At 41.9% G+C, this 26,311-nt stretch overlaps 1 protein-coding gene across 3 annotated transcripts in view; it reads left to right on the forward strand.

Annotated features, from left to right (window-relative positions):
* CARMIL3 (capping protein regulator and myosin 1 linker 3) overlaps positions 1–26,311 on the forward strand; it is a 137,347-nt gene that overhangs the window by 58,584 nt on the left and 52,452 nt on the right. For all 3 annotated transcript variants that reach the window (XR_012724887.1, XR_012724888.1, XM_075319299.1), the window contains exons 8-20: positions 15,585–15,658; positions 15,742–15,817; positions 15,914–16,002; positions 16,536–16,630; positions 17,740–17,826; positions 18,011–18,120; positions 21,228–21,305; positions 21,521–21,597; positions 21,718–21,822; positions 23,084–23,153; positions 23,735–23,816; positions 24,254–24,350; positions 25,354–25,408. Coding sequence is in view for 1 of the 3 variants with exons in the window: in XM_075319299.1 (XP_075175414.1) it covers positions 15,585–15,658; positions 15,742–15,817; positions 15,914–16,002; positions 16,536–16,630; positions 17,740–17,826; positions 18,011–18,120; positions 21,228–21,305; positions 21,521–21,597; positions 21,718–21,822; positions 23,084–23,153; positions 23,735–23,816; positions 24,254–24,350; positions 25,354–25,408 (1,095 nt within the window). In the remaining 2 variants the exon portion in view is untranslated. The remainder of the gene's footprint in view (positions 1–15,584; positions 15,659–15,741; positions 15,818–15,913; positions 16,003–16,535; positions 16,631–17,739; positions 17,827–18,010; positions 18,121–21,227; positions 21,306–21,520; positions 21,598–21,717; positions 21,823–23,083; positions 23,154–23,734; positions 23,817–24,253; positions 24,351–25,353; positions 25,409–26,311) is intronic.

Raw genomic sequence — 26,311 nt, forward strand, 5'->3', positions numbered from 1 at the left:
GCTGGAACTGTGTATGCCTGTTTGTAACCCATGCTTTGATTGTAACTGTACTCTGACATAACTGTATATTCTGTAGATTCCCTATTGTATATATTGTAGTTCTAGTGTGCTTTAGGCTGATTAAATTATATAATTAATCTTGGGCTGTTCTGTTATCTCGATCTTGAATCCCACGTCTGTGTGTTCGGCTAATAGTTACCGTAAATCGGTTGGTGGCAGCGAATTGTGCCAAGGATTATTGTGGGGAGGCCAGTGAGATTCGGGGAGATTTTATATATTCCGCCCGCGGAGGTCGGGGGAATATATACCTTACTCTCACCGGGGACCCTTCAATAATCGGCATAAGTAGTATAGCGGCCTCCTTGCTTATTGTCGGGCAATTCCATAATTGGCCTGACTATAAGAGGGGCGCTAGAGAGCGCGTCACGTGCTCTGTCTGTCGGTCGGGAGGTATAAAGGAGGGGTGACCCCCACTTGTTACCCCCCGATTGTGACGTACTGGTAGCCAGCGCGGGGGATTTCTGAGTGACCCCCCCGGTGGTTTGTGACAGTTCTCATCTGTTAGGAAAATTTGTAATTGTTTACCTGGATGACATTCCCATATATTCACTGGATATTCATTTGGAGCATGTCAAACAAGTATTACAAATTCTCAGAGCGAAGAAATTATACGCTAAACTAGAAACGTGTGTTCAAAGTTCACAAACTTCCACTTTTTGGTATTTTCAGCTGCAGGTTTTCGGGTGGATCCCACAAAATTACAGGCTATTTTGAAATGGGACCATGCCGAGAACCTCAAAGCCCTGCAAAGTTTTTTAGGTTTTGCTAATTATAACCAGAAGTTTAATAAGAATTTCTCTGCTATAGCAAGACTTCTTACTGACATGGCTAAGAATGGTACGGACTTCTCTAGATGAACATAGGGTGCTTTATATGCTTTTGACTGTCTTAAGAAGTGCTTTTCATCGGCACCTGTATTGATACAGCCTGATGTATCTCAACCTTTTACGCTGGAGTTTGATGCATCAGAAGTAAGGGTGGGAGCTGTATTGTCTCGAGGTCTGTCTCTTGGTAAACTGTGTCCATACACCTTCTTGTCTAAGAAATTATCTCCAGCCTAATGTAATTATGATATTGGGAACAGGGAATTACTGGTAGTCAAGTTAGCAGTTCAGGAATCGCGACACTTTCTGAAGGGAGCTACTCATTCTGTGAGGAACCTGTCCCCATTCTTCAGAAGGGAGTGGTTGTGTCATCGTTCAGTACTGATGTGGAGTCTGAGATTGCTAATGCTCAAGGTGAAGCGCCTTCTCGGGTTCCAGTGAACAAGTTGTTTGTTCCCCTAAATTGTCATCTTAAGATTCTGGGAGAATATTATGATTCTGTCCTGGCTGGTCACCCTGGGGTTAAAGGTACTCTGGATCTTGTATTGTGATGCTTTTGGTGGCCCAGAATTTGTAGGAATGTGGTGTCCTATGTGTCTGTGTGTGCTACCTTTGTGCGCTCAAAGGCATCTCACTTATTTCCTTCAGGATGTTTGCAGCCTTTGAGTGTCCCTAGTCAACTTGGACCGACATTTCCATGGACTTTATTATGAATTTATCTTCCGCTGCTGGTAATATGGTCTATTTGTTGTTGGTGGATAGGTTTTCATAGATGACACATTTTATCGCCTAAAGCGAGCTTTACACGCAACAACATCGCTAACGAGATGTCGTTGAGGTCACGGAATTCGTGACGCACATCCGGCCTCGTTACCGACGTCGTTGTGTGTGAAACGCACGAACGACCGTTAACGATCAAAATGACTCACTTACGAACATCCCGCCCACCTCCTTCCTTCCTCATTGCCGGTGGCCGCAGGTAAGGTGAGGTTCCTCATTCCTGCGGTGTCACACATAGTGATGTGTGCTGCCTCAGGAACAACGAACAACCTGCGTCCTGCAACTGCAACGATATTTGGGAATGGAGGTGCGTGTCAACAAGCAACGATAAGGTGAGTATTTGTGCTCGTTAGCGGTCGCTGGTACGTTTCACACGCAACGACGTCGCTAACGAGGCCGGATGTGCGTCATGAATTCCGTGACCCCCCAACGACATCGCGTTAGCGATGTTGTTGCATGTAAAGCGGCCTTTAGTTCTGCACATCGCCTTTGAGGAATTTTAGTGCATTACTCCCCACAAAACAGCTTCAGCTCAACCCTGGTGGGTGTTCTTCCATGAACTGCTCGCTTTAGCTCCTTCCACAGCATTTCTATAGGATGAAGGGCATGACTGGGCCATTCCAAAACTTAATTCTTCTTTAATCATTTTTTTCTAGAATGTCTTGTGTACTTTGAGTCGTTGTCCTGCTGCATGACCTACATTTTCTTGTGATTCAGCTCATGGACACATGTCCTGACATTTCCATTAAACTTTCCTGGAATAATTCAGAATTTATTATTTCATCAGTGATGGAAAACCATTGTGAAGCAATGTAGCAAAATAGGCCTAAATCATGATACTACTACCACTGTGTTTCACAGATGATATAAGGTTTTATCTTGTTTTCTTTTTTGTTATGTTTTTACTTGGTTCTAGATAGTTTTGAGGTAACATAAAGACAGAGTAAAAAAAATAATACCAAGTGCTTATAAAAGGTTACAAAATATTGGATTAGAAAATTGCATAAATGACAGTTGCTGGAAGCATAGCTAACCATGTGACATTAAATACGCGAGTATAAATATGAATGCTGGAATATAGTATCCAGATGATAAAGTACATTTGAAGCGCCTGTTCTGTACATAGTAAGAGAATCATCAAACATCTCCAAATGGCTTCCATCATGAAACTTAAATAATATGTCTTTGTCATAGTCCTGTTCAGGTCTCAAACCTCGAGCTACCCGAAGTTTCCCTCAAATCATTTGTACAGTATAATTCAATGTATTGAAGTAGCAGACTACCTCTTGTATCTCCTCCCTGTTGTAGTAGTTTTCGACAAACTTTTTCCTTTTTTTAAAGAGTTTACTTACATCTATCGATGACACCGTATATAGGAGAATAGATATGTGCAAATTAACAATTAAATCACTGGACAAGGTTTTGAAACCGAAGAACATTTCACTGGTGACGAAGACACAACTCGTACATAATCTGTTTTTTTTCTGTAGTAACATATGGATGCAAAACCTGGATGATAAAGGAACAAGGCAGAAGAAGAATCAGTGGGTTTGAAATATTGTGCTGCAGAAGGATGTTATGAATACCATGGATGGCAAAAAACACAAACAAATCAAGCTAGACATGTCACTCGAAGCAAGAATCACCAAGCTACAACTTACCTACTTTGGACACCTCATACAAAGAGAGTAGTCACTGGAGAAGGACATCATGGTTAGAAGAATAGAAGGAGCAATGCAAAGAGGAAGATCAGCAACCCAATGGCTTGATACTATCAGGAAAACGGCTAAGAAGACCCTGATGGACCTATCTAGACTTACACAAGATTGATTTTCTTACAGAGCGTTCATCCATCAAGTCACCATGGCTCGAGATCAAGCTGAAGGCTGTTAAATTATAAGACTTGCATCTTGTTTTTTTGTTTCAATGTATCAAGTTGGTCTATACAGAACAATAGTTTCAATTGTAATATGAAAGCTGCCATATCCAAAGTCTTTTACCCTAATCACTGATGGAAGAAACACCTTAAAGCTACCATCAAGTTTATATGCCCTTTTTCTAGGCACAGTGGCACTGCCTGCTGTATCATCCTCTGGGGGTCTGAGTTGGTGAAATAAAATAGCCTGTGCTGTTAGGGGAACATTATGTATCTATTCTGATAGCTCCTTCCACTACTCTTGTGTGAATGTACAATCCTATATGACTCACCCCAGGGCTATGGGGTACTCGGTCCTGGGCCGTATATTTACGGGGACAGTTCACTGGGTGGCCGTTGCCCAGTTCCGTGACCCTGGGGGTCGCTTGAAAAAGGTTATATAATAATAAAGGTTTTGTTATGGAGCCACTTGCGGGTTGTGGCAAGGTTGATGGAGCCGCCGCTGCACGGTCTCTCACCGCTGTAGCTGATGTTAACCCCTTAACGACCCATGACGTACTGGGTACGTCATGGATCGTGTGCCGGTAAGCCCTGCCGCCGGCAGGCGGCGGCGATCCGCGCACATATCAGCTGTTATCAACAGCTGACATGTGTGCCTGCTAGCCGCGGGTGGAATCGCTTCCACCCGCGGCCATTAACCCCTTACATTTCGCTGCCAAAATCTTGGCAGCGATATGTATATGGGCGCCGCCATGACAGTCACTTACCCCGCCCCCACCGGAAGTCATGTGACATGATCACATGACTTTCGGCGGTTGCCATGGTAGCACAGGGTCATGTGATGACGCCTGTAGCTAACATGACTCACTTCCTCTCAATGCCGGAATACAGCCGGCATTGAAAGTGAAGCAGCAACTCTGCAGTTCTTAGCTCTGTAGCTGAGATCTGCAGATAGTGCAAAGCGATCGGATTGCTGATCGCTATAGCCCCCTAGGGGGACTAGTAAAATAAAAAAAAAAGTAAAAAAAAAAGTTTTAAAAAATTTAAAAAAAAATAAAAAAACCTAAAAGTTCAAATCACCCCCCTTTCACCCCATTGAAAATTAAAGGGTTAAAAAAATAAAAAATACACACATATTTGGTATCGCCACGTTCAGAAATGCCCGATCTATCAAAATATAAAATCAATGAATCTGATCAGTAAACGGCGTAGCGTCAAAAAAATTCCAAACGCCAAAATTACGTTTTTTGGTCGCCGCAAATTTTGCGCAAAATGCAATAACAGGCGATAAAAACGTAGCATCTGCGCAAAAATGGTACGGTTAAAAACTTCAGGTCGAGACACAAAAAATAAGCCATCACTGAGCCTCAGATCCTGAAAAATGAGAACGCTACGGGTTTTGGAAAATGGCGCAAAACGTGCGCCACGTTTTTTGGACAAGCTTGTGAATTTTTTTTAACCCCTTAGATACAAGTAAACCTATACATGTTTGGTGTCTACAAACTCGCACCGACCTGAGGCATCACATAGATACCTCAGTTTTACCATATAGTGAACACAGTGAATAAAATATCCCAAAAACTATTGTACGATCACACTTTTTTTGCAATTTTTCCGCACTTGGAGTTTTTTTGCCGTTTTCCAGTACACTATATGGTAAAACTTATGGTTTCATTTAAAAGTACAACTCGTCCCGCAAAAAACAAGCCCTCATATGGCAAGATTGATGGAAAAATAAAAAAGTTACGCCTCTCGGAAGAAGGGGAGCAAAAAACAAAAACGCAAAAACGGAAAGTGCCCGGGGGCTGAAGGGGTTAATGGCAGCCTGGATGTTGGGCCCTCCGTAAGTAGGGCCAGGCCCCAAGAGGTAGGTGCTGGAGTTAGGCGCGGAAAGAAGGTAGGCCATACAAGGGGTTGCAGTGTAACTGGTCTCTTTACTCACGGTGTTATTATGGCTGGTAACCTGAGGAAGGTTGGTCCTCACCACTGGTCCCCTTAGTGCCAGTGCCGGTGTGTAACCTGGTGGCTTCTTTCCCCTGCACCTGTCTCTGGTTGGTGGGTCCCCGTGGCTTGGAGCGTCTGGGGGTTCCCTCCTGGTAGTCATTCATTCTTTAGTCCGTACAGCGGGCAGTTTGAACCCAGTAGGGCCAGTCCTTGGTTCTCCCGTCACTGCTGGTGCCCCTGGACTTTACGGTCGGTGTGGTCCTGGATGGTCCCCTCACCATGCAGATTTTATCAGATCTCCCTGGAGCGTTTGCCTGACCTAGGGCTCTGTACCCCGTCGGTGCTATGGTTCTGAAAGTACTCTACCATACTCCTTCGGCAACCACACGCCTGCGCCTGACAGGTCATTGTTACACACTCCCGTCAGTACAGTTACGTCCGTCTCCTTTCACTTACTGACTCCAACTGACTGTCTGACCCCTCCTCCCCTGGTTGTCGCGTAGTGGACTGGATTGGCTCCAGCCTTAGGTGGCCATCCATTGGGTCCAACCCTAGCCTGTCACCAGTCCTTGGGGAAGGGAAAACCAGGGAATATATGTATGTTTTGGTGTTACCGGCACTGGTCTTCCTGGTCCCTGGGGGTAGACCCTGCATCTTTGACAGGATGCAGTTCCTTGTAGCTCCTGATGACTTAAGGGCACTACATATACTCCATGCCATCAGTTGGTGAGGGGAGTTTGACTATGGGGAAGCTGAAATACATTCTGGGAACTTAGGGAATGACCGTATATTAAAACCATACAAGGTTGCATGCATCAGTTTAAAGGAGGTTTTCCTCCATTGTTTTTAATTATGCATTTGCTAAACTGGTTCCAACCGTACATTTTCTGTTCTGTAATATTTTCATCCACTGTACTTCTTAACATTTCAGGTCCACTTTATTAATAATAATAATAATAATAATAATAATAATAAAAATAATCATTTTTATTTATATAGCGCCAACATATTCCGCAGCGCTTTACAATTCAGAGGTAACATGTACAGACGATATGAGACATTACAGAATAACAAAATTCAACAGATACTAAGGGGAGTGGGGGTCCAGCTCGTAAGCTAAAGGCCCCGTCACACGCAGCGACGTATCTAATGATATATCGCCAGGGTCACGGATTCCGTGACCCACATCCGGCATCGTTAGCGTCATCGTTGCGTGTGACAGCAAGGAACGACCGTTAACGATGGAAAATACTCACCTTATCATCCATCAATGACACGTCGTTCCTTTTTAAAAAATCGTAGATTGTTGCAGGACGCAGGTTGTTCGTCGTTCCCGAGGCAGCCCACATCGCTGTGACACCTCGGGAACGATGACCTGCAGATTACCTGCGGCCGCCGGCAATGCGGAAGGAAGGAGGTGGGCGGGATGTTACATCCCGCTCATCTCCGCCCCTCCGCTTCTATTGGGCGGCCGCTTAGTGACGCCGCTGTGACACCGCAAGAACCGCCCCCCTTAGAAAGGAGGCGGTTCGCCGGCAACAGCGACGTCGCTAGGCAGGTAAGTCCGTGTGACGGGTCCAAACGATTTTGTGCTCCACGGGCAGCAATTTGCCCGTGACGCACAAACGACGGGGGCGGGTGCTTTCACCAGCGATATCGCTAGCGATATCGCTGGCTGTAACACCCCCTTTCCAGTCTATGAGGAAATAAGAGGAGGCACAAAAGGTAAATTGGGGAAAAAAAAGCTTGTCATATATGGTCCAGCCATCAAAGTGATAGGGGATTCAAATCCAGGTGCATGGACTGGTCACCACCAGGATTTATACAAGTACAGAGTGTAAAAAAGTACATGAACAGGAATGTAACCAGAAGATACTGGGGACAAGAATTGGAAGAAAATTTTATGAAGGGCAGAATGGGACTAGATGAGATGAGGGAGGTGAGGTGATAGGCTAGTCTAAAGAAATGCATTTTTAGGGCCCGCTTAAAGGTGTGGCTGTTGGGAATTAATCGAATTGTTCTTGGTAGTGTGTTACAGAGCATTGATGCTGCTCGTGAGAAATCTTGAAGACGGCAGTGGGAGCTTCGAATTATTTAGGATGTCAGTCTTAGGTCATTAGCAGAACGGAGGGCACAAGTGGGGTGATAGACAGAGATGAGGGAGGTGATGTAGGGTGGTGTGGAACTGTGGAGCGCTTTGTGGGTCAGAGTGATAAGTGATCAGTGAAGAGGTTGGAGAGGAAAATGATCCTGGCAGCGGCATTAAGGATGGATTGGAGAGGGCAGAGTTTAGTAATAGGGAGACCAAATAGCAGAGAATTACTGTAATCCAGGTGAGATTGAATAAGATCGTCAGTAAGAGTTTTTGCAGAGTCAACGGTAAGAAAAGGTTGAATTCTAGAGATGTTTTTGAGGTGGAAGTGACATAAGGGGGATATTAACAACTCGGACATCCACTTCTTATTCCCTATGTTTGCCCCATTAAAATAGAAAAAGCTTATAGTCATCTACCATGACGGCACTGTTCCAGCAGAGTCGGCACTCGCGTTCATGGGGCTCATGTAAGGTCGTCATGCGAGCCATGCACCCAGTCACCACTGGCTTCACTGTCCTAGCCTTCAGACACATAAGTATGGTAATGAACAAGAACTGACAGCTGCGGCTGGCCACTCACTTCCTGTTAATTACTCATACGTCTGAAGGCTTGTACACTGATTAGGCATGGGGATCACGTGATGTAGCAACTTCTTCACATGTGGCAGGAGATCGAGTGCTGGAACGACGCTGGCAGCGGAGGTGAGTATAAGCTTTTTTATTTTAAAGTTAGCAAACATGGGTATTGAAAAGTGGTTATCCTACGGTAGTAGTTGACAACCTATATAAGAAAGTGGTGTCTCATAACCTTGTATAATAAGGATAGGTATATTGTGTGATGTCTGGCCAACAATATCATTCAAGGTGTGTGTCTGTGCCTCCACACTCAGGTCTCCTATCCTTAAGATACAAAACGCATGTGCCCGTGGTATATAGAGAAAATCTCCATCTGGAAGTGAGATCCTACTTTTTATCTCTAGCCAATGTTAAGAGGATTTTATGCTGGAATGAAATGTATTTCTTTGACATAATGCTTCTCATTTAAATCAAAAAGGTTTATTTTGATCTCATCCAGCTATAAAACATTTCTCCAAAAGTCCTCTGGCTTGTCTAGGTGATCTTTAGCCAACTGCAGACGACAACAATGTTCTTTTTGGAGAGCAGTGGCTTTATCCTTGCAATTTTGCCATGCACATCATTGTTGTTTAGTATTCTCCTGATAGAGTACTCTTGAACATTAACATTCGCTAAGGTGAGTAAGTAGATATGAGCGGATCTCTTGAAAAGCGTATTCACTGGCTTTGTCAAATTGTCCTCTAAAATTCAATTGCAGCGAATAAATTTGCATGAACCTCAATACTGAAAAGCTTATAGCTGATCTGAAAGTACACATAGAGGAGAGGAGAGAGAACCCCACCGACCATAAGAGCGTACACTCTACAGAAGAGAGAGGACCACGTTGATCATAAGAGCTTATACACTATAAGAGACAGAGAGAAATCTACTGACCATAAGAGCTTACAGGAGAGAGAGACTCAGGCTAAGGACACACGGGCATTTAGCATCTAATGCGAAGCATGGGATGTGTCAGTGGCGTAACTAGAGTTTGATGGGCCCCGGTGCAAAGTTCAGACCTGGGCCCCCCTCTCCACATACACCGACACTTGGGGTAGGGGATAATGACACTGACACTCGGGGTACAGGATAATGATGCTGACACTTGGCTCTTACCCTCAGCACCCAGATTTCCCATGATCTGAAATCCCTCTATCAGCACCCAACTTTCTTATGTTCTGATATCCATCTTGTCCTCGGCACCCAGCTTCCCCATGCTCTGCTAAACATCTTTCCCTGAGCACCCAGCTTTCCCATATCAGAGCATGGGAAAGCTGGGTGCTGAGAGAAGATGTATAGCAGAGCATGGGAAAGCTGAGTGGTGAGGGAAAGAGCCTTTTTCCCTCAGCACAAAACGTTCCCATCCCCTGATTGTATCTTTGTCCCCCCTTGTATATAGTTCTCCAAACACAATAATGGCCCCCACATAGCTTTCCATATAGTATAAAGGGTCCCACATACCCCTTCATATATTAGAATTCACCTCCATAGTCCTCCATGTATTATAATGCATTTCCCATAGTCCTCCATGTATTATAATTCACCCCATAGTACTCAATATATTATACTGCATCACATAGTCCTCCATATATTATAATGCACCCCCATAATCCTCCATGTATAAAGTAGCCCTTCAATTATTATAATGAATTTCTCATAGTTCTCCATATATTATAATTCCCCACATAGTTCTCCAAATATTATACTGCACCACATAGTCCTCCATATATTATAATTCCCCACATAGTTCTCCAAATAATAATAATGCAGCCCTATTGTCTTCCATGTATAAAGTAGCCCTCCAATTATTATAATGAATTTCTCATAGTTCTCCATATTATAATTCACCCTATAGTACTCCATTTATTATACTGCACCACATAGTCCTCCATGTTTTATAATCCACCCCCTATAGTCCATGTATAAGGTAGGCTCCATAGTCCTCCATATATTATAATGTAGCCCCCATAGTCCTATATGTATTATAATGCAACCCCATAATACCTTCATATTGCCTCATACTCCTCCATGCTTAATGCACCCCTATATTCCATGTATAAGGTGTCCTTCATTTTGTATTAATGCAGCGCCCCCAGACCTCCATATATAATAATGCAGCCAGCCTCCCCAGTCCTCCATGTATAATAAGACAGCCAGCCTCTCCAGGCCTCCATGTATAACAATGCACCCAGCCTCCCCAGGCCTCCATGTATAATATAGCAGCCAGCCTCTTAAGACATCCATCTATAATAATACAGCCAGCCTCCCCAGTCCTCCATGTATAATAATGCATGCAGCCTCCCCAGTCCTCCATGTATAATAATACAGCCAGCCTCTTCAAGCCTCCATGTATAATGTAGCAGCCAGCCTCTCCAGGCCTCCATGTATAACAATGCAGCCAGCCTCCCCAGGCCTCCATGTATAATATAGCAGCCAGCCTACCCAGGCCTCCATGTATAATAATGCACCCAGCCCTCCATGTATAATAATGCAGCCAGTCTCCCCAGACCTCCATATATAATAATGCAGCCAGCCTCCCCCAGCCTCCATGTATAATAATATACCCAGCCTCCCCAGGTCTCCATGTATAATAATGCAGCCAGCCTCACTAGACCTCCATCTATAATAATGCAGCCAGCCTCTCCATGCCTCCATCTATAATAATGCAGCCAGCCTCGCCAGTCCTCCATGTTTAATATAGCAGCCAGCCTCCCCAGGCCTCCATGTTTAATATAGCAGCCAGCCTCTCCAGGCCTCCATGTATAATATAGCAGCCAGTCTCCCCAGGCCTCCATGTATAATATAGCAGCCAGCTTCCCCAGGCCTCCATGTATAATATAGCAGCCAGCCTCCCCAGGCTTCCATGTTTAATATAGCAGCCAGCCTCTCCAGGCCTCCATGTATAATATAGCAGCCAGTCTCCCCAGGCCTCCATGTATAATATAGCAGCCAGCCTCCCCAGGCCTCCATGTATAATATAGCAGCCAGTCTCCCCAGGCCTCCATGTATAATGCAGCCTCTCCAGGACTCTATGTATAATATAGCAGCCATCCTCTCCAGGCCTCCATGTTTAATATAGCTGCCAGCCTCTCCAGGCCTCCATGTATAATATAGCAGCCAGCCTCCCCAGGCCTCCATGTATAATATAGCAGCCAGCCTCCCCAGACCTCCATGTATAATGCAGCCTCTCCAGGACTCTATGTATAATATAGCAGCCAGCCTCTCCAGGCCTCCATGTATAATATAGCAGCCAGCCTCTCCAGGCCTCCATGTATAATATAGCAGCCAGCCTCCCCAGGCCTCCATGTATAATAATGCAGCTAGCCTCCCCAGCCCTCCATGTATAATAATGCAGCCAGCCTCCCCAGACCTCCATGTATAATAATGCAGCCAGCCTTCCTAGACCTCCATCTATAATAATGCAGCCAGCCTCTCCAGGCCTCCATCTATAATAATGCAGCCAGCCTCTCAAGTCCTCCATGTATAATAATGCATCCAGCTTCCCCAGGCGTCCATGTTTAATATAGCAGCCAGCCTCTCCAGTCCTCCATGTTTAATATAGCAGCCAGCCTCCCCAGACCTCCATGTATAATGCAGCCTCCCCAGGCCTCCATCTATAATGCAGCCAGCCTCTCCAGGCCTCCATGTATAATATAGCAGCCAGCCTCCCCAGGCCTCCATGTATAATGAAGCCTCTCCAGGCCTCCATGTATAATAATGCAGCCTCTCCAGGCCTCCATGTATAATGCAGCCTCTTCATGCCTCCATGTATAATGCAGCCTCTTCAGGCCTCCATGTATAAGGAAGCCTCTCCAGGCCTCCATGTATAATGCAGCCTCTCCAGGCCTCCATGTATAATAATGCAGCCTCCCCAGGCCTCCATGTATAATGCAGCCTTCCCAAGCCTCTGGCCACCGTGTACTCACTAATTTATGTAAAAAAAAACAAAAAAAAAAACAAGTCCTCACCCTTTCTCTTCCTTCCACCGCTGCTCTGTATTCACGTCTCCTCGTTCCACCGATGCTGTCCTCACCGCTTTCCTCTTCCACCGCTGCTCATCCTCCCCTCTCCTCGCTCTCCCGATGCTGCGGTCGGCGTCCTTCTGTCCTGCCCTCTGTGCACTCAGCACAGCAGTCGCACGGGAGTGACGTCACCGCGCAGTCACAGGGGGAGAATGATGATGCATAGCACAGCATAAATACTGTATAACAGGTTACCAGTCAAACTTGTCTATCACTTTCTATCCTCCCAATGATTGAAAACACCAGACTCTAATTTCATCTTCAAATTATCTGCTAATCCTAAAGGTTCAAATATGGTACTTCAACCAATCACAGTGATTTGATACACTTCCTCTTTTAAAAAGAAAAAAAAATCTAATATTTTTAGCTCATTTGTTGTATTTGGTTCTCTTTTCATACCTTGTGTGAAAATGTGATGTGTTTTAGGAACATTTCTGCAGAAATTTAAACAATTTTGTAGGGTTCACAAATTTTCAAGCACCTAGTCTTTTGTTGTACTTTGTGGATGCTTATAAAGTGTGTAGGTGCTGTCTGGTAGTATGTTCTAATTTACTGATGGTTATAACGTGTATTCATTCTGTCTGGTGTCGTGTTGTACTTTGCTGATGATTAATGTGTGGCTAGGTGCTGTCTGGTGTCGTGTTGTATTTTGCTGATGATTAATGTGTGGCTAGGTGCTGTCTGGTGCTGTGTTGTAATTTGCAGCTGGTTATAATTAGTTATTGGCAAGCACTACTATGCTCAAATGCTCGGTACTCGTAACGAGCAGTTGGATGCTCGGATGGGCACAAATCGATGACCCTAATTTAATTGAAGTCATTCGGGGACTCAAGCATATTTCCCATTGACTTCCATTATACATGTGTACTCGAGTCCCACCCATCCGAGCAGCCAACTGTTCGCTACGAGTACTGAGCACCCAAGCATGGTAGTGCGCGCTCAACACTAGTAATGTGTGTAGTTGTTGTCGATTACTGTGTTGTAGTTCGTTGATGGTTATAATGTGTGTTGGTGCTATCTAGCGCTGTATTGTAATTTGCTTATTGTGTAGATCATGTAGAATTGTGTTGTTTGCTGATGGTTATAATATGTGTAAATGTTCTCCAATGATTTGATATACTTTGGTGATGGTTATGTTGGTTGGAGCTGTTTGTCAATGTGATTTGCTGATGGTTTTTATGTGTGTAGATACTGTCTGGCAATCTGATTTACTTTGATGATAGTTATAGTGTGTAAGTGCTGTTCGGTACCATGTTATAATTTACTGGTGGTTTTTATGTATGTAGGTGCAGTCTGGTGCGGTTTTGTAATTTGCTGATGGTTTTTATGTATGTAGATGCTGTTGGGCACTCTGATTTTCTATGCTGATAGTTATAATATGTGAAGTAACTGTCCGGTGAAAAATATGTAAGTTACGGATACTGTGTTTACCCAAAAATAAGACACTGGGTAGATGTGTTTCTTAAGCAAAATCTGCACGCTCTGGCAGAATTCCGCACCTACGGCAAAAAAACGCACCCGAAATCCGCATGCGGTTTTAACACGGTTTGTTACGGTTTTGCCGTGGTTTTGTCCCTGCAGTTTTCAACCATTATCAATGGCAAAACCGCAAGTACCTGCGGAAAAGAAGTGACATGCTGCTTCTTTTTGCTGCAGAAATTTTGAAATTAATTTAATTATGAAAATAAAGTTGCTGCAAAGCTGAAGTATTGATCATTTAATGAACACAGAAAGGTCAGATTTTGGCAAGACAAAGGTTTTGTTGCACACAGAAAGTAATGTGAAATTCAAACAAATAATTAACTTCCAATACAAAGATATGTTGCATAACATTGGTGTATGAGGTTTTGATGCTATTAGAGCCATATTTAATATGTTGTGTGACTTCCATGAGCTTGAAGGACTGCATCCATGCTGTTCAACAATGATTCATATAATTTCTTGATGAAGTCATCAGGAAAAGCAACATTTGCAGTCTTACATGCCTCCCAGAGTTCATCTAGATTCTTTGGTTTTGTCTTCCAAGCTTCCTTTTTCATCCTACCCCAAACATGCTCAATGATGTTCATGTCTGGTGACTGGGCTGGCCAGTCCTTGAGCACCTTGATCTTCTTTGCCAGGAGGAACTTTGTTGTAGAGATGGATGTATGAGATGAAGCACCATCCTGCTGCAGAATTTGACACCTTTTATGATTGGGAATGTAAGAGGTAGCTAATACCTCTTGATATTTTAGGCTATTGATATTGCCTTCCACCTTGCAAATGTTTCGTACACCCAGACCATGATCTTTGCACCACCCAACTTAACTGTTTTCTGGATCCATACGGGCTCCAATAGGTCCCCTGCAGTATTTGTGGTGGCTGTGGTGTAATTCAACTGAAGATTCATCAGAGAAATCCACCTTCTGCCACTTTTCCAGCGTCCATCTGTTTAGCAGGCTGTGGGACTTGGCAAATGCCACACGGTTTTCTAATTGCCTTTTGTTTAGTGCTGGCTTCTGGACCATGGAGGCCATTTCGAGACATAATCCTACAAACTGTTCTAGTTGACACAGGGACTTGAGGTGACCAGGCCTGTTGGAGCTCTGTTGCAGTGGAAGAGAGTCTGGCTTTGGATTTTCTAACAAACAGATGTTCCTCCTGAGCAGTTGTCTTGAGGGGTCTGCCAGCCCTTGGCTTGTCAAAAACATCTCCAGTCTCTTCAAATCTTTTTTTAATTCTTTGTACTTGACTCTGAGACACATTAAAGGTACCAGCCACCTCTGCAGTGGATCTGGTCTTCAGCCTCTTGATAATCAAGGCTTTGGTCACAGGGTGGATTTTTGGCATGTTGTCAGAAGCCAAGTTGCAGTTCAAGAGAATGTCTGGGGTGCTGGGTTTCTTTTTATACACACCCACTAATTAAACGATCATTTAGTGAGCACAGGTGAGGATGTAAACTAGGATAGGGTGCATTATATGACAAGGCGACAAAACTTTTGTCATGCTAAAATCTGACCTTTCTGTGTTCATTAAATGATCAATATTTCAGCTTTGCAGCAACTTTATTTTCATAACCTAAACCAAATTTGGGAGGGTTTCAGCTTTCAAAAGAGTAATTATAAAACCAATGGATGAATTTAAAGTCAGGTTCTAAGCTTTTATTTACATAACATGGATAAGCGTCAGAACTTCTGTCAGGGACTGTATAGTGCTATCCGATGCCGTAGTGTAGTGTTCCATTGTTGCCATGTTATTGTTTGATGATTGTTATAAAGTGTAATTTTATTCCCCTATGACTATAGTTGCAAATTGCTTACTAGTCCTGTATAGGTTATGCTATTTCATTTGATTTGCTTCTTTTGGAAATATTTGTGTGTCTCGTTTCAGGATGTGGATATGATTTATCACTCTCAGGACAGCCGGGAATTTAACTTGCAAGATTTTAGCCATCTGGAAAGCAGGTCGGGTGAAATAATTAAGAAAATGCTGTCAGTACTCATTGGCCAGTATATTGCTCACAATGTGTCTTTCTGATCCTCCACAGGGACCTGGCTCTGGTTGTTGCAGCTCTAGCGTATAATCAGTATTTTCTCAGGCTCCAGGCCGCAAATCTCAAATTGGTACATACGAAATTAATGTTGCAAGTATTTCTGTTTTGTATAGGCACAACAAATGAGGATGATTATGAATTCCCTAATTTTCCTTTTTTAATCCAGGGATCGGAGGTGACAGAGCAGATCCTGCATTGCGTGGGACGATCACAGCACTTAGAGGAACTAACCCTAGAGGACTGCGGACTGAGAGCGTGAGAGAGGGAGACAGAGAAAGAGGGCTATATAGATGGGACACTGAGATAAGGGTAGAGAGGTAGATAGGAGAATATTGGGAGATAGATAATGGAGGATAGCAAAGAAATTAGCAAATGAAAGTGATAGATAGATATATATATATATATATATATATATATATATATATATGTGTGTGTGTGTGTGCTAAACAAATGGGTGAATAAGAATGTGCAACTACAGGGGATGGGTAGTGGGAGGTATCCTGTCCAGACAAGGGGTATGTGTTAGCATGTTGTGCGTGATTAATACGTTCAGTGATTAAAATGAATTGTATTGTAAAAGGCAAACTCATCATGGGGCATGTTATCTCACTGACACTGAAAATAAATACATCAAGCATGGCAGCGACTGCAAAATTGCTAACAGATTATGTTAGATGAGCTTTTTATCTGCAGCAGTTCAGTACCCCGTCTCCTCACCTTCCCTCTCTCTCTCACCCCTTATCCCTTTCTCTCCGTTCCTCCGCTCTCTGTCCCTCTCTCTCCTGCAGTGATTTTGCTCTCCGCTTGGCCTCTGTGTTGTCAGATAATGCAGCCTCCTCTTTGCATTCGTTGAACCTGTCACACAACCCGCTGGAAGACCGAGGTAATCCATCTGGGCATGTCCAATATTTTCTATTTCTTTCTGTGTATACATGATATCATACATCAATATCCATTTTAGTTGGTTCTATCTTCTTTGAAAATTGTTCTTAAACACATTCTCAGAAAAATAACAATCTCCAAACTCCATTTTTTCTTGGGATGCAGAGGTTTTTTTGTGTTTGTTTCCTTAAAGGGAACCTGTCAGTCGATTCATGCTGCCCAAACCTCAGGCAGCATGAATCAGAACCTGACTGCTCGATCACAGCTTTGTATGTATTTTTTTCTGAAACGCTCCAGTGTCTGCTCATAGGTGGTGCATTATTCTAGACAATGTTATCTAGAAGTAGGAGTACTTTATAAAGATAATTGGACAGATAACTTCATGCTGGAACCATGAACACCATGGGTTTCAGGAAAAACATTGTCTAAAAATCCAGCCAGGTTCTTTAGGAGAGACTTAGCTGGTCCGTTGTCACCCCCGACTAGCTTCTTCCCTCATAGGTGATTGACAGGTCTCTCTCATGTGTGTTCATAGGGAGAGATCTGTCAATCACCTTGACTAATTTGGGGAGAAGCCAGTTGGGGGCAGCGCTGGAAATCAGGTCTCTCCTATGGTCCGGGATGGATTTTTAAACTATGTTTTTCCTGAAAAAGCCAGATAGTTTCAGAGAAAACTTACCTAATTGCCATTATGCAGTCAGGCTCTGAATCTTGCTGCTTGTGACTTAGGCAGCATGAAATGACTTTAAATTCATGGTAGCCATGATTCTAGTATGAAAATATCCTTATACATTTTTCAACTCCTAGGTAACATTGGCCATAATGATGCACAAGATGACCACCTATAGGCATATGTACCTTATAGACGCCCATGCAGTTACTTGGGGCCCAACTCAGATTGTCATAAAGAGGGCGGCCAACTCATCATCCCTTGCCATGGGTTGTGTTCATTTGTACAGGGTGCCCGCTTTGTACGGGGCAGAAAGCAGAGGCTCACGTCACTTTCTTATCACATAAGAGATGGGGAAGGTAAAGAGGTCCCAGCTGTTTTCAGGTGGAGAAGTGTAAGACTTATATGTCTAGTTACATAAAAACTTTTGCTGTTTTCAGGAATCTCTGCTCTCTCCCAGCAATTCCTGTACTTTCATGCCGGCCTTCGGAGCCTCAATTTGAGTAAAACAAACATCACGGCTAGAGGTACAATAATGTGTGGTATCTCACTGCATGTAACTGTGACACTGTGTTATAATGTCCTACTGTGCCTGCCAAAGTGTGCTCTTGTTTGTGAGAATCTGGGCGATTGTGCCACTATGTGTGAGATAACCTGGCATGTGCAATGCTCTACATGTACGTATATTATTGTTGGCCTTTCTTTCTGTAGGAGCACTCTCTCTGTGTCAGTCTCTCTGCCAGAATGCTCTTTTCTCCTCCTCGTTGCACTCACTGACCCTCAGTAAGAACCCTGGACTTCTCGGGAGCGAGGAGACCAATGTGAGACTGACCCCTAACAACACCACCCAGATATCAGCATGCATTTATAACCCTCACTTAATCTATGTGTAGTATGATTCTTCACTGTCTCTACATGTTATCTGCATGCAGGTCATTCCCTACAATTTGTATGCCTTTTCCATGTACGCACACCCTTCATTTCTATCCAGGCCACTTCTATATATCAATTACGCACCATCAAACACTACAAAAGCTGGACACATCACATTCCCATCCAATACAAGATTCACGTTTGCTTATTTGTATTGTTCATTTAGCATCTTCATTAATATTTTCACGTATTGTTTCTTCTCTACCTTACTTGCATTTATTTTATTTGCATATATTGTTTATATGATGAGCAATAGGTATGGTAGCAATTGATGATCACTCAAACATTTTGTAAGGGTCAGATTAGTGAGACCGATCTCACGTGTGGTTATTATAATCTGCATTTAATGTTCCTGGGGGAGGTGACCACTGAGCACGGTGGCTTAGTGGTGGATTGTTGCTTTGCAGCATTGGGGTCCTGGGTTCAAATCAAGGAGTTTGTATGTTTGTGTGGGTTTCCTCTCACATGCGTTTATTAAGAACCATTTAGGAAATTTAGATTATGAGCCCCGATGGTATCAGTGATGATGTACTGTAAAGGAAAAATGAAGCCCAGCAGAGCCATGGACGTAATGACCCATGACTCAACTTTGGAGGGCAAGCAGGGATTAAGAGATTAGATGTTAGTGGGGCCATTGTTAGGGGTCAAAATTTCAAGGGCTGTGAAAAGGGGGTGGTCAACAGTTGAAGGGGCGTATATAGGCTGAGAAGTAGAGGGAGGTCTAAATACTTGGGACGTAGGCACCACTGGTGAAAGTTCCATCCTCCCATCCTGGTGAGCATGGGAGCAATAAAGAAAGCGGTGAGGAGGTTGTTCTTGGAGTTGATGGTAAAATTCTGGTTGGGGGGTTGCATATCTGGTGGATGGTAACCTCCCATTCGGTTCGTAATTTGGTTAGTTGCCTTGCGGATTTGAGACTCTTTGGGGTGGGGTCCCAGGAAGTCAATGATGTACTGTAGGTTAATGGTGTTCCAGCAACAGAGGTTCCCCCAAGCCTGTGGTTGTGGCTGGGTTTAATGCCGGATGGTTTTCATTTATTAAGAGTGGTTTCCACTAGGCTTTGGAGCTCCAAGAATCTCCTCACCATCAAGTTATTTTTATTGTATGTTTTGTGTTATATAAAACTCTGTTTTGGCTAAATAAATCCAAAATGGTGTTTTGTCTGTTTTTGGGAGGGGATCTGTAAAATAGGAGGTGGACGGGGGGGTTAAAGAAGTAGAGGCTAGAAGGTTCAGTAGGGAGAAGCCCCTACAATACTGCAGTCAAGTCCTGTAGAATATGATGAAGCTATATAAGCAAGCATAACGTTAGCTCCAGACCATTTGTTTGAGACAGTCATTAGCCCCACATATGGCCCATATGATACTGACACCACTGTATCAATAAATGTTAGGATAGGAACCAATTACATTTAGAAATCATATGAACCTGGCAACATTGATGTAAAATATAAAGGTACCTTGTACCCTACAAATTTAGAGTATAATATGAAGAGCACAATATGAAAAGTGATACAGAAAACTATCATTAAAAATGCATGTTTACTGAACACACAGAAGCAGATGGGAAGACATGACTCATTGTAAGGTACATCGATGATCACCAGAGCCCAAATGTTGTATCTATTATTATGTAGTATAGATATTTTACTGCATATACATCTATGCAGAACAGAGTGTGCGACATTTAGTAGTATTATTATGAAGAAGACAAGCACTCCTTCTGTTGTAACATCTAAGCTAGCTTTTTATTAACCCTTTTGGCCACGGCCAGCTTTACTTTTGCAATTATTAAGTTTTTTCCTTCCCTTAATCCAGTAAGAATAACATTTTTTTTAATCGGCATTTATTGTATGTTAAAAATTATCTGACAACAGGTCAGTACTGGGGTGATACCAAACTTATCTAGTTTTTAGATTTTAGTGATTAAACCATTTTCTTAACGTAACATTTTGGTATTTTCCCATAGATAGACCTGTGTGAGGGCTTGTATTTTGTATATTGAGCAGTCATTTTCATTTGGGTTATTTAGAGGTGTATTTTGTATTTTAAAGTTTTTTTTTTCATTATATTTTTTGTAGAGGTATGTTGCTGAAAAAACAGGAATTTTAGCATTTCCAATTTTAATTTTCCTTTATGTTGCTTAATTTACCTGTTAAAGAACTGTGCACATTTATTGATCAGACTTTGCGGATAAGACAATACCAAATATTTCTATTTTTTCTTATAGTTCATTAGGCTGCCAATTATAGTTTGTGATGCCAATTATAGTGTAGATAATGTATACTTACCTTTTTACATCCACCATTTCATATGCATTAATGGGAACCTTTCCAAACAAAACAACAAAATAGTGTTTACCTGCAGCATAATGGTGATCTGCAGGTAAGTACCTTTTTAAACATTTGCAGCAGTCTGCGGCTGCAGGTAGAAAATGAAATTTTGTTTTCACTGCAGCCACTATCTTCCAATCAGCAGGGCTGCACTGTGGCAGTGAATAGTCAGCGCTGAGCATGCTGTTATCACAACCACTGCTTCCTAACTAATATTCTACTCAGAATAAGGTGTCATTCAAGGAGCAGGGGGACTGATTGCAGTGCTTTCACTGTGTGCAGAGTACTGACTGTTCACATCCGCGACGCCATCTTGTTTTGAAGCAAGAGACGCAGGGAGAATATAACTTAATTTTCTCCCTGCAGCTGCACTTCCAATTAGACTCCTGTAGCTTACCACTATGGCTGCAGGTAAATAGGGTTCACTATAAGTATTGCTTTTTCATAATCTACTTCATACATAACATCAACATTTCTTACATGTCCATTTGATACAGTATCTCCTGCAGCCCCTTTATGTTATTTTTCCTTTTTCCCTGCATGATTTCCAATTCTAAATATTCACATTGATTTCTCTAAACCCTTCCACTTACTACTCACATAACACATTTTCATTTTCTCTGTGTCTCATTGCTTAATAACCACTAAATCTCTGTTTTCTAGGCACTTTATACATTCTTGTCTCATCCAAATTCGTTGGTTCATTTGGATCTCTCAGGAACAGACTGTGCTGTGGACACTGTAAGAGAACAAAGCCAATATATAACGGCTGGAAATAAGCCAAGTGTAGGAGTAGTGTTAGGGATATTAGTGGTGCATGATGTGGCTGGGGCTGTGTATACCAACTGTTTGGAGAGAGTTGAGTGCGGAATAACAGTTAATAGAGGAATGAATAGAATAAGCACAAAACTTAAAGTAACGTGAGGATATTTTAGCTGTGCTTTCTTTTTCTTCAGATCTTTGGTGCATTAGCTCTTGGTTGTTGCTCCTGTCTCTCACATCTTGATCTCTCTAAGAATTCTCTCTCGCATCGGTGAGCGTCTTCTACTTCCTGAGACTCCTAGAATATTATTAGCATTAGGTTCTTATACTATAATACTTTGTACAAAGACTGTGATGTGGGTTTTGTTCAATTTTATTTCCTTTCTAACAGAAGAACACCAGAGACATTGCCATCTGTTGAGAAATTTTTTGGCAGCTCATTGTCACTGTCCCATGTATCATTAAGTGGAACCAAAGTGCCCCCAGAACTCTTGAGGTGAGAAATGATGTCTTACTTTTTTGATAGCCCACTACTACAAAATCGAATGGAAAAAAAGAGCAATCATATCAGAGAAAAACTTGGTGCAGAAAAATAATTTTACATTTTTATCAGTATACATATTTGCCTAGCTTGTCGCCTACTTGTAAGCGTCAGCAATATACATGGGATAGCTAAATGTTCCTACAGCCAATGGTTATACAATAATGTACAGTATATTATCTGATTAGTTTATTTGGTAGAAAAGTTCCAAATGTGGCGATATAACACAATGCTATCTAATAATGCTAAAGATCGGTGATGTTATATCTCTAGCAGGGACACAGTGTGATAATAAAAGAAAACTTTTAATAAAACAGTTTAAAATACCTTCCCATACAGACAATCCTTGTATAAAGTGATGAAGTGCTCAAAGTGCACCAAGGCTCAAATATAAAAAAATTGGTTTGGTCTCACCATATGTTCTTGATGAACAAATGAGGAATGAGACCCTTAGCCGGTGTAGAGGACCGTATTAACCCTGTCGTGCCCCGTGCTTTGTCTCCCGTCCTCACAAGGACAGTGCCTAGTGTGGTGTTTCCCACTAATTGACGTCCCTATCGCATAACCTTCCAACGCGTTTCGTCCACCATTTATGGTGGGATTCCTCAGAGAAGATATTATTAAGGTGTAATGAAGCCCCTAATTTATGGGTACTTAAATTCATACAGGTGATAAGGGGGGTTAATCTTTTTGTCAAAACCACCCCCCAAGAAAAACTGACAGAGTGCTGTGGAGCAAACCAGGTGGAGTTTTCATGATGACACACAACACCATCGTATTATCTAAGCAGGTCAAGTTCCAAGTAAAACAATTCAGCCTCTGCTTTTCCAGCCAGACACAATCACAGTCAGCATAAAAATCCAGTTGAGATATCTGGCCTCAGATTGAATGATGTCTTCAGCTCCATGCGGATTTGAAACATGTTACTTGTTTGATGAATAAAGCAGATAGAAATACTGGTGGTTTATTGGTAATATTCATAAGAGAAGTGTTAAAAATCACGGATAGTAAAAAATGCAGCCACTTTGTGGTAATGATGATCATTTTGCCCAACTCAGGGTTTCGCCAGCAATACCAGCTTCTTCAAGAGCAATCAGGTTTTAAAAATGAACTCTTCACATAAATTATTCTTTTTATCTAGCAAAAATGGCATAGTAATATAAGACTGAGAATTCTTTCCAATAATTTATCTGCCAAACTTGTTTTCTTGATGCAGAGCCATGCTTCAGGGGCTGTGTTCCAATACTCACCTGCAGGATGTTCACATCGACTTAAGCAGCTGTGAGGTAAGTTCGAGTGTGTCAAATAGTTAAAGAATACCAAGTGGTAAGAAATTATTATAGAATACCTAAGGGCTTGTTCACACATTGTGTTTTTGCCACAGTTTTTCCTAACTTTCTTTTTTCACTGAAAAAAGGTAGTGCTTTACATTAGTAGCAAAGTGAATGAAATTTCTAACATCTCATGCACATGCTGAATATTTTTTCATTGAAGATTTTCATTTTTTTTCAAATCTGCAGCATGTCAACTTTGTGTTTTTGCAGTGTTTTTTTACCTATTCAAATGAATTGGAAAGAATGTGTGTAAATAACACACATACACACACACACACACCAAATATGTGTGTATTTTAAGCTTTATTTATTCTACCAACAGTCTGGTTTTTGCAGCACATACCCTAACAAGGTGTGCCATTGGTATAGCTGCCACAAGGGTCTTCAGTTGTTTTCAGACTCATGAATAATTACAGTCTAGTGCTGCATCACATTTTGGGTTCAGAACTCCCAGCTTTTTCAAAAAGCAAATACACCTAAAGGTTCAATTGACTACATTAGCCATTTATGTTACTTTTATGCTATTTTTCTAGCTGCGGTCTGCAGGTTCACAGATATTACAGGAACTTTTCCCTCCAGTCAGCAGTGTTGGGAGCCTAAATATATCTGATAATGGTGAGAAGAATATGGTCTGGTGTTACTTTTAAAGGGAATGTATTACACCCATATTTATTACTATAAATATATATAAAAATTTCTGAATTCTTTCAGTTTTAGCGCTAACTACTAACCCTTGTATCATAGTAACATTTCCTATGTTGTAGCGATCACTTTTCAGCAATCCTTTCATTGTCCTCACAGGGAGAATTACAATGGAAGGTTACACAAATGTTTATAGTTCTTGTAAGAGATCGAACCATTCTCAATTGGTGATGGACACACAAAAAAAATCCTAAAATCACAAAATAAAAAAAAAAAATTAGCAAAGCATTCTATTTCTGTATTTGCTTTTAATTAGTAATAATAATCTAGGTCATACATTCCCTTTGACTGCTTGCTTATTCACAGGTCTTTATCTTTACCTTTCATTTCTTTTTATTGGGTTCCATTAGGATTAGACTCTCATTTACTCTCACTTGTCCCTGCTCTGGGCAGAAGTCGACATCTTAAACACCTTTCGATTGGCAGAAACTTCTCAGTTAAGTCACGGTGAGAATTTATCATACAGCGATGACTATAACACCTGAATTTTATAAAATTTTATGCATACACTATGTACTAGGTATAAGGGAGTGTAAACCTGGAAATTATTGAAAAAAATAAAACATAAACCAAATACTCATTCACTTAACAGCCTTAGTTAACAGTCTGCATTGATTTTTTTTTACATGCTCCTGAAATCCTGACAGTTTGACGAAATTGGTCAATTTTATACCTCCCTATTCTCAATGAATTGGTCAAAATATAAAAAAAAAATAAAACAATCCAAGGTGACACTATTTTGTTGGGAATTGTCAAGGGGATATATTTTTAAAAATTGTTATAAAAAAAAAAGTAATAGTCGCGCTCACTTACTACTCATCCCCCAGTCTTACTCATTCCCAATTCCCACCGGTCTCTACTTCCTGGTTCAGACACAGGAAACTGCTGGAACTCTTATCTCAGCCAATCACTGGTTGCAGTGGTGACCTGCTTCTGACAATAATTTACCTTCATTTGTGGCCATTTCCGGTGTGGAAATACAGGGCTTAAAGGAAGAGACCTGCTAGATCTGCTTTATTTTATGGACAACCGCCAAGTTTACTTGTTACCATCAGCAATCAGGATGGTAGCACATTTCTACTGTCAAGACAGTCTACACATTACCGTTTCTCCCAAGTGTTTTCTTATGGCCTACGTTTAGAAGGAGGAGATGACATAGATATTGACTGGAACAAATCTAGAAAACTGGTTTTGTGCCACTAATGTAAAGCTATACATTGTTGCTGTCAGTTATACCATCCACAAAACAGTATGTCATAATGCAAGAATTGATACGTCTTGAAGCAGCAGAATAATGGCAGACAGATGTCACATGGGAACTGGTCACTAAGACATTGATGTCTGGTTTTCCCCAAAGTGAAATTGTCCGTAGCTGTATTCTCTGCACTTGTACTTGAAAACATTGCAATTATTAATGAAACCCTGTTATATTCTGTAACCTTGCACATAGGGTCCTAGAGGAGGTTCTTCAAAGAATTGTGAATGTTCTTCAAGACGAAGACTGTGTGAGTACCACTGATATACCCAAACCAAATGAAAAGCTGTGTTATTGATACATTGATAAGATGGTCCCAATTCCCTGAGACCTCATCACGTTTTAAAAACTGCCCCAAAGGCTCTTTCTCTACAAATATTGTAGTGTTGACTATATGCACAATTATAGAGTCTCGGACATATATTTGAATTTAGTTTTGTTAAATACAAAATTGTAAATTTGAATTCTGTTTAAACATATAATTGTGGTCGTCACTCAGGTATATTTATGTTTAATCATCTAGGCAGTATTATAGATTTTTTACGTTTGCAAGATTAATAAATAATACAGTTTACGGTGATCATTTGCTTACGTAGACACATATGCATGGCTCGTAACAAGCCAGATCTATGACAATTGTGCTCTAAGGATGGTTTGTGGTGTGTATATTTTACCTGCATTATTCCTGCTGTACTCTTAGATTGACAGGCTGACCGGTGGAAAAGGGAGTTGACAGCGCTCTTTCCCATAACGGTAATGGCTGGAATTGCAAGAATGCAGATACTGGTGAACTTGAGACGCCAGGCTGAGGGGCGGCCATGGGACACCATTGTTTCCAGCACTTTGGTTGTCCTGGTCAACTGGCTGATCAGGAACAGCCAAAGGGTTGCTGTGACCCTCGGGACACACTTTGCCCAGGTCGGATGTAGAGCGAAGGCTAGCCCATCTAGTCCAATCCCATTGAGACCATACATCGGCATGACTTACTGTAAGATTTAATGCTGGATACCTTCAGAGGTCTTATGGGGTTTATGCCTTAATGGGTCACAGCTGTTTTGGCGGCATATAGAGCCAAAACAGCACAATATTAGTAGCTTTAATGTTACGGCTTATTACTGTATATTAGAGAATATTTTTTCATTATATTAAACAT

Source organism: Anomaloglossus baeobatrachus, chromosome 1 (genome assembly GCF_048569485.1).
Source record: "Anomaloglossus baeobatrachus isolate aAnoBae1 chromosome 1, aAnoBae1.hap1, whole genome shotgun sequence".
Taxonomy (NCBI): Eukaryota; Metazoa; Chordata; class Amphibia; order Anura; family Aromobatidae; genus Anomaloglossus; species Anomaloglossus baeobatrachus.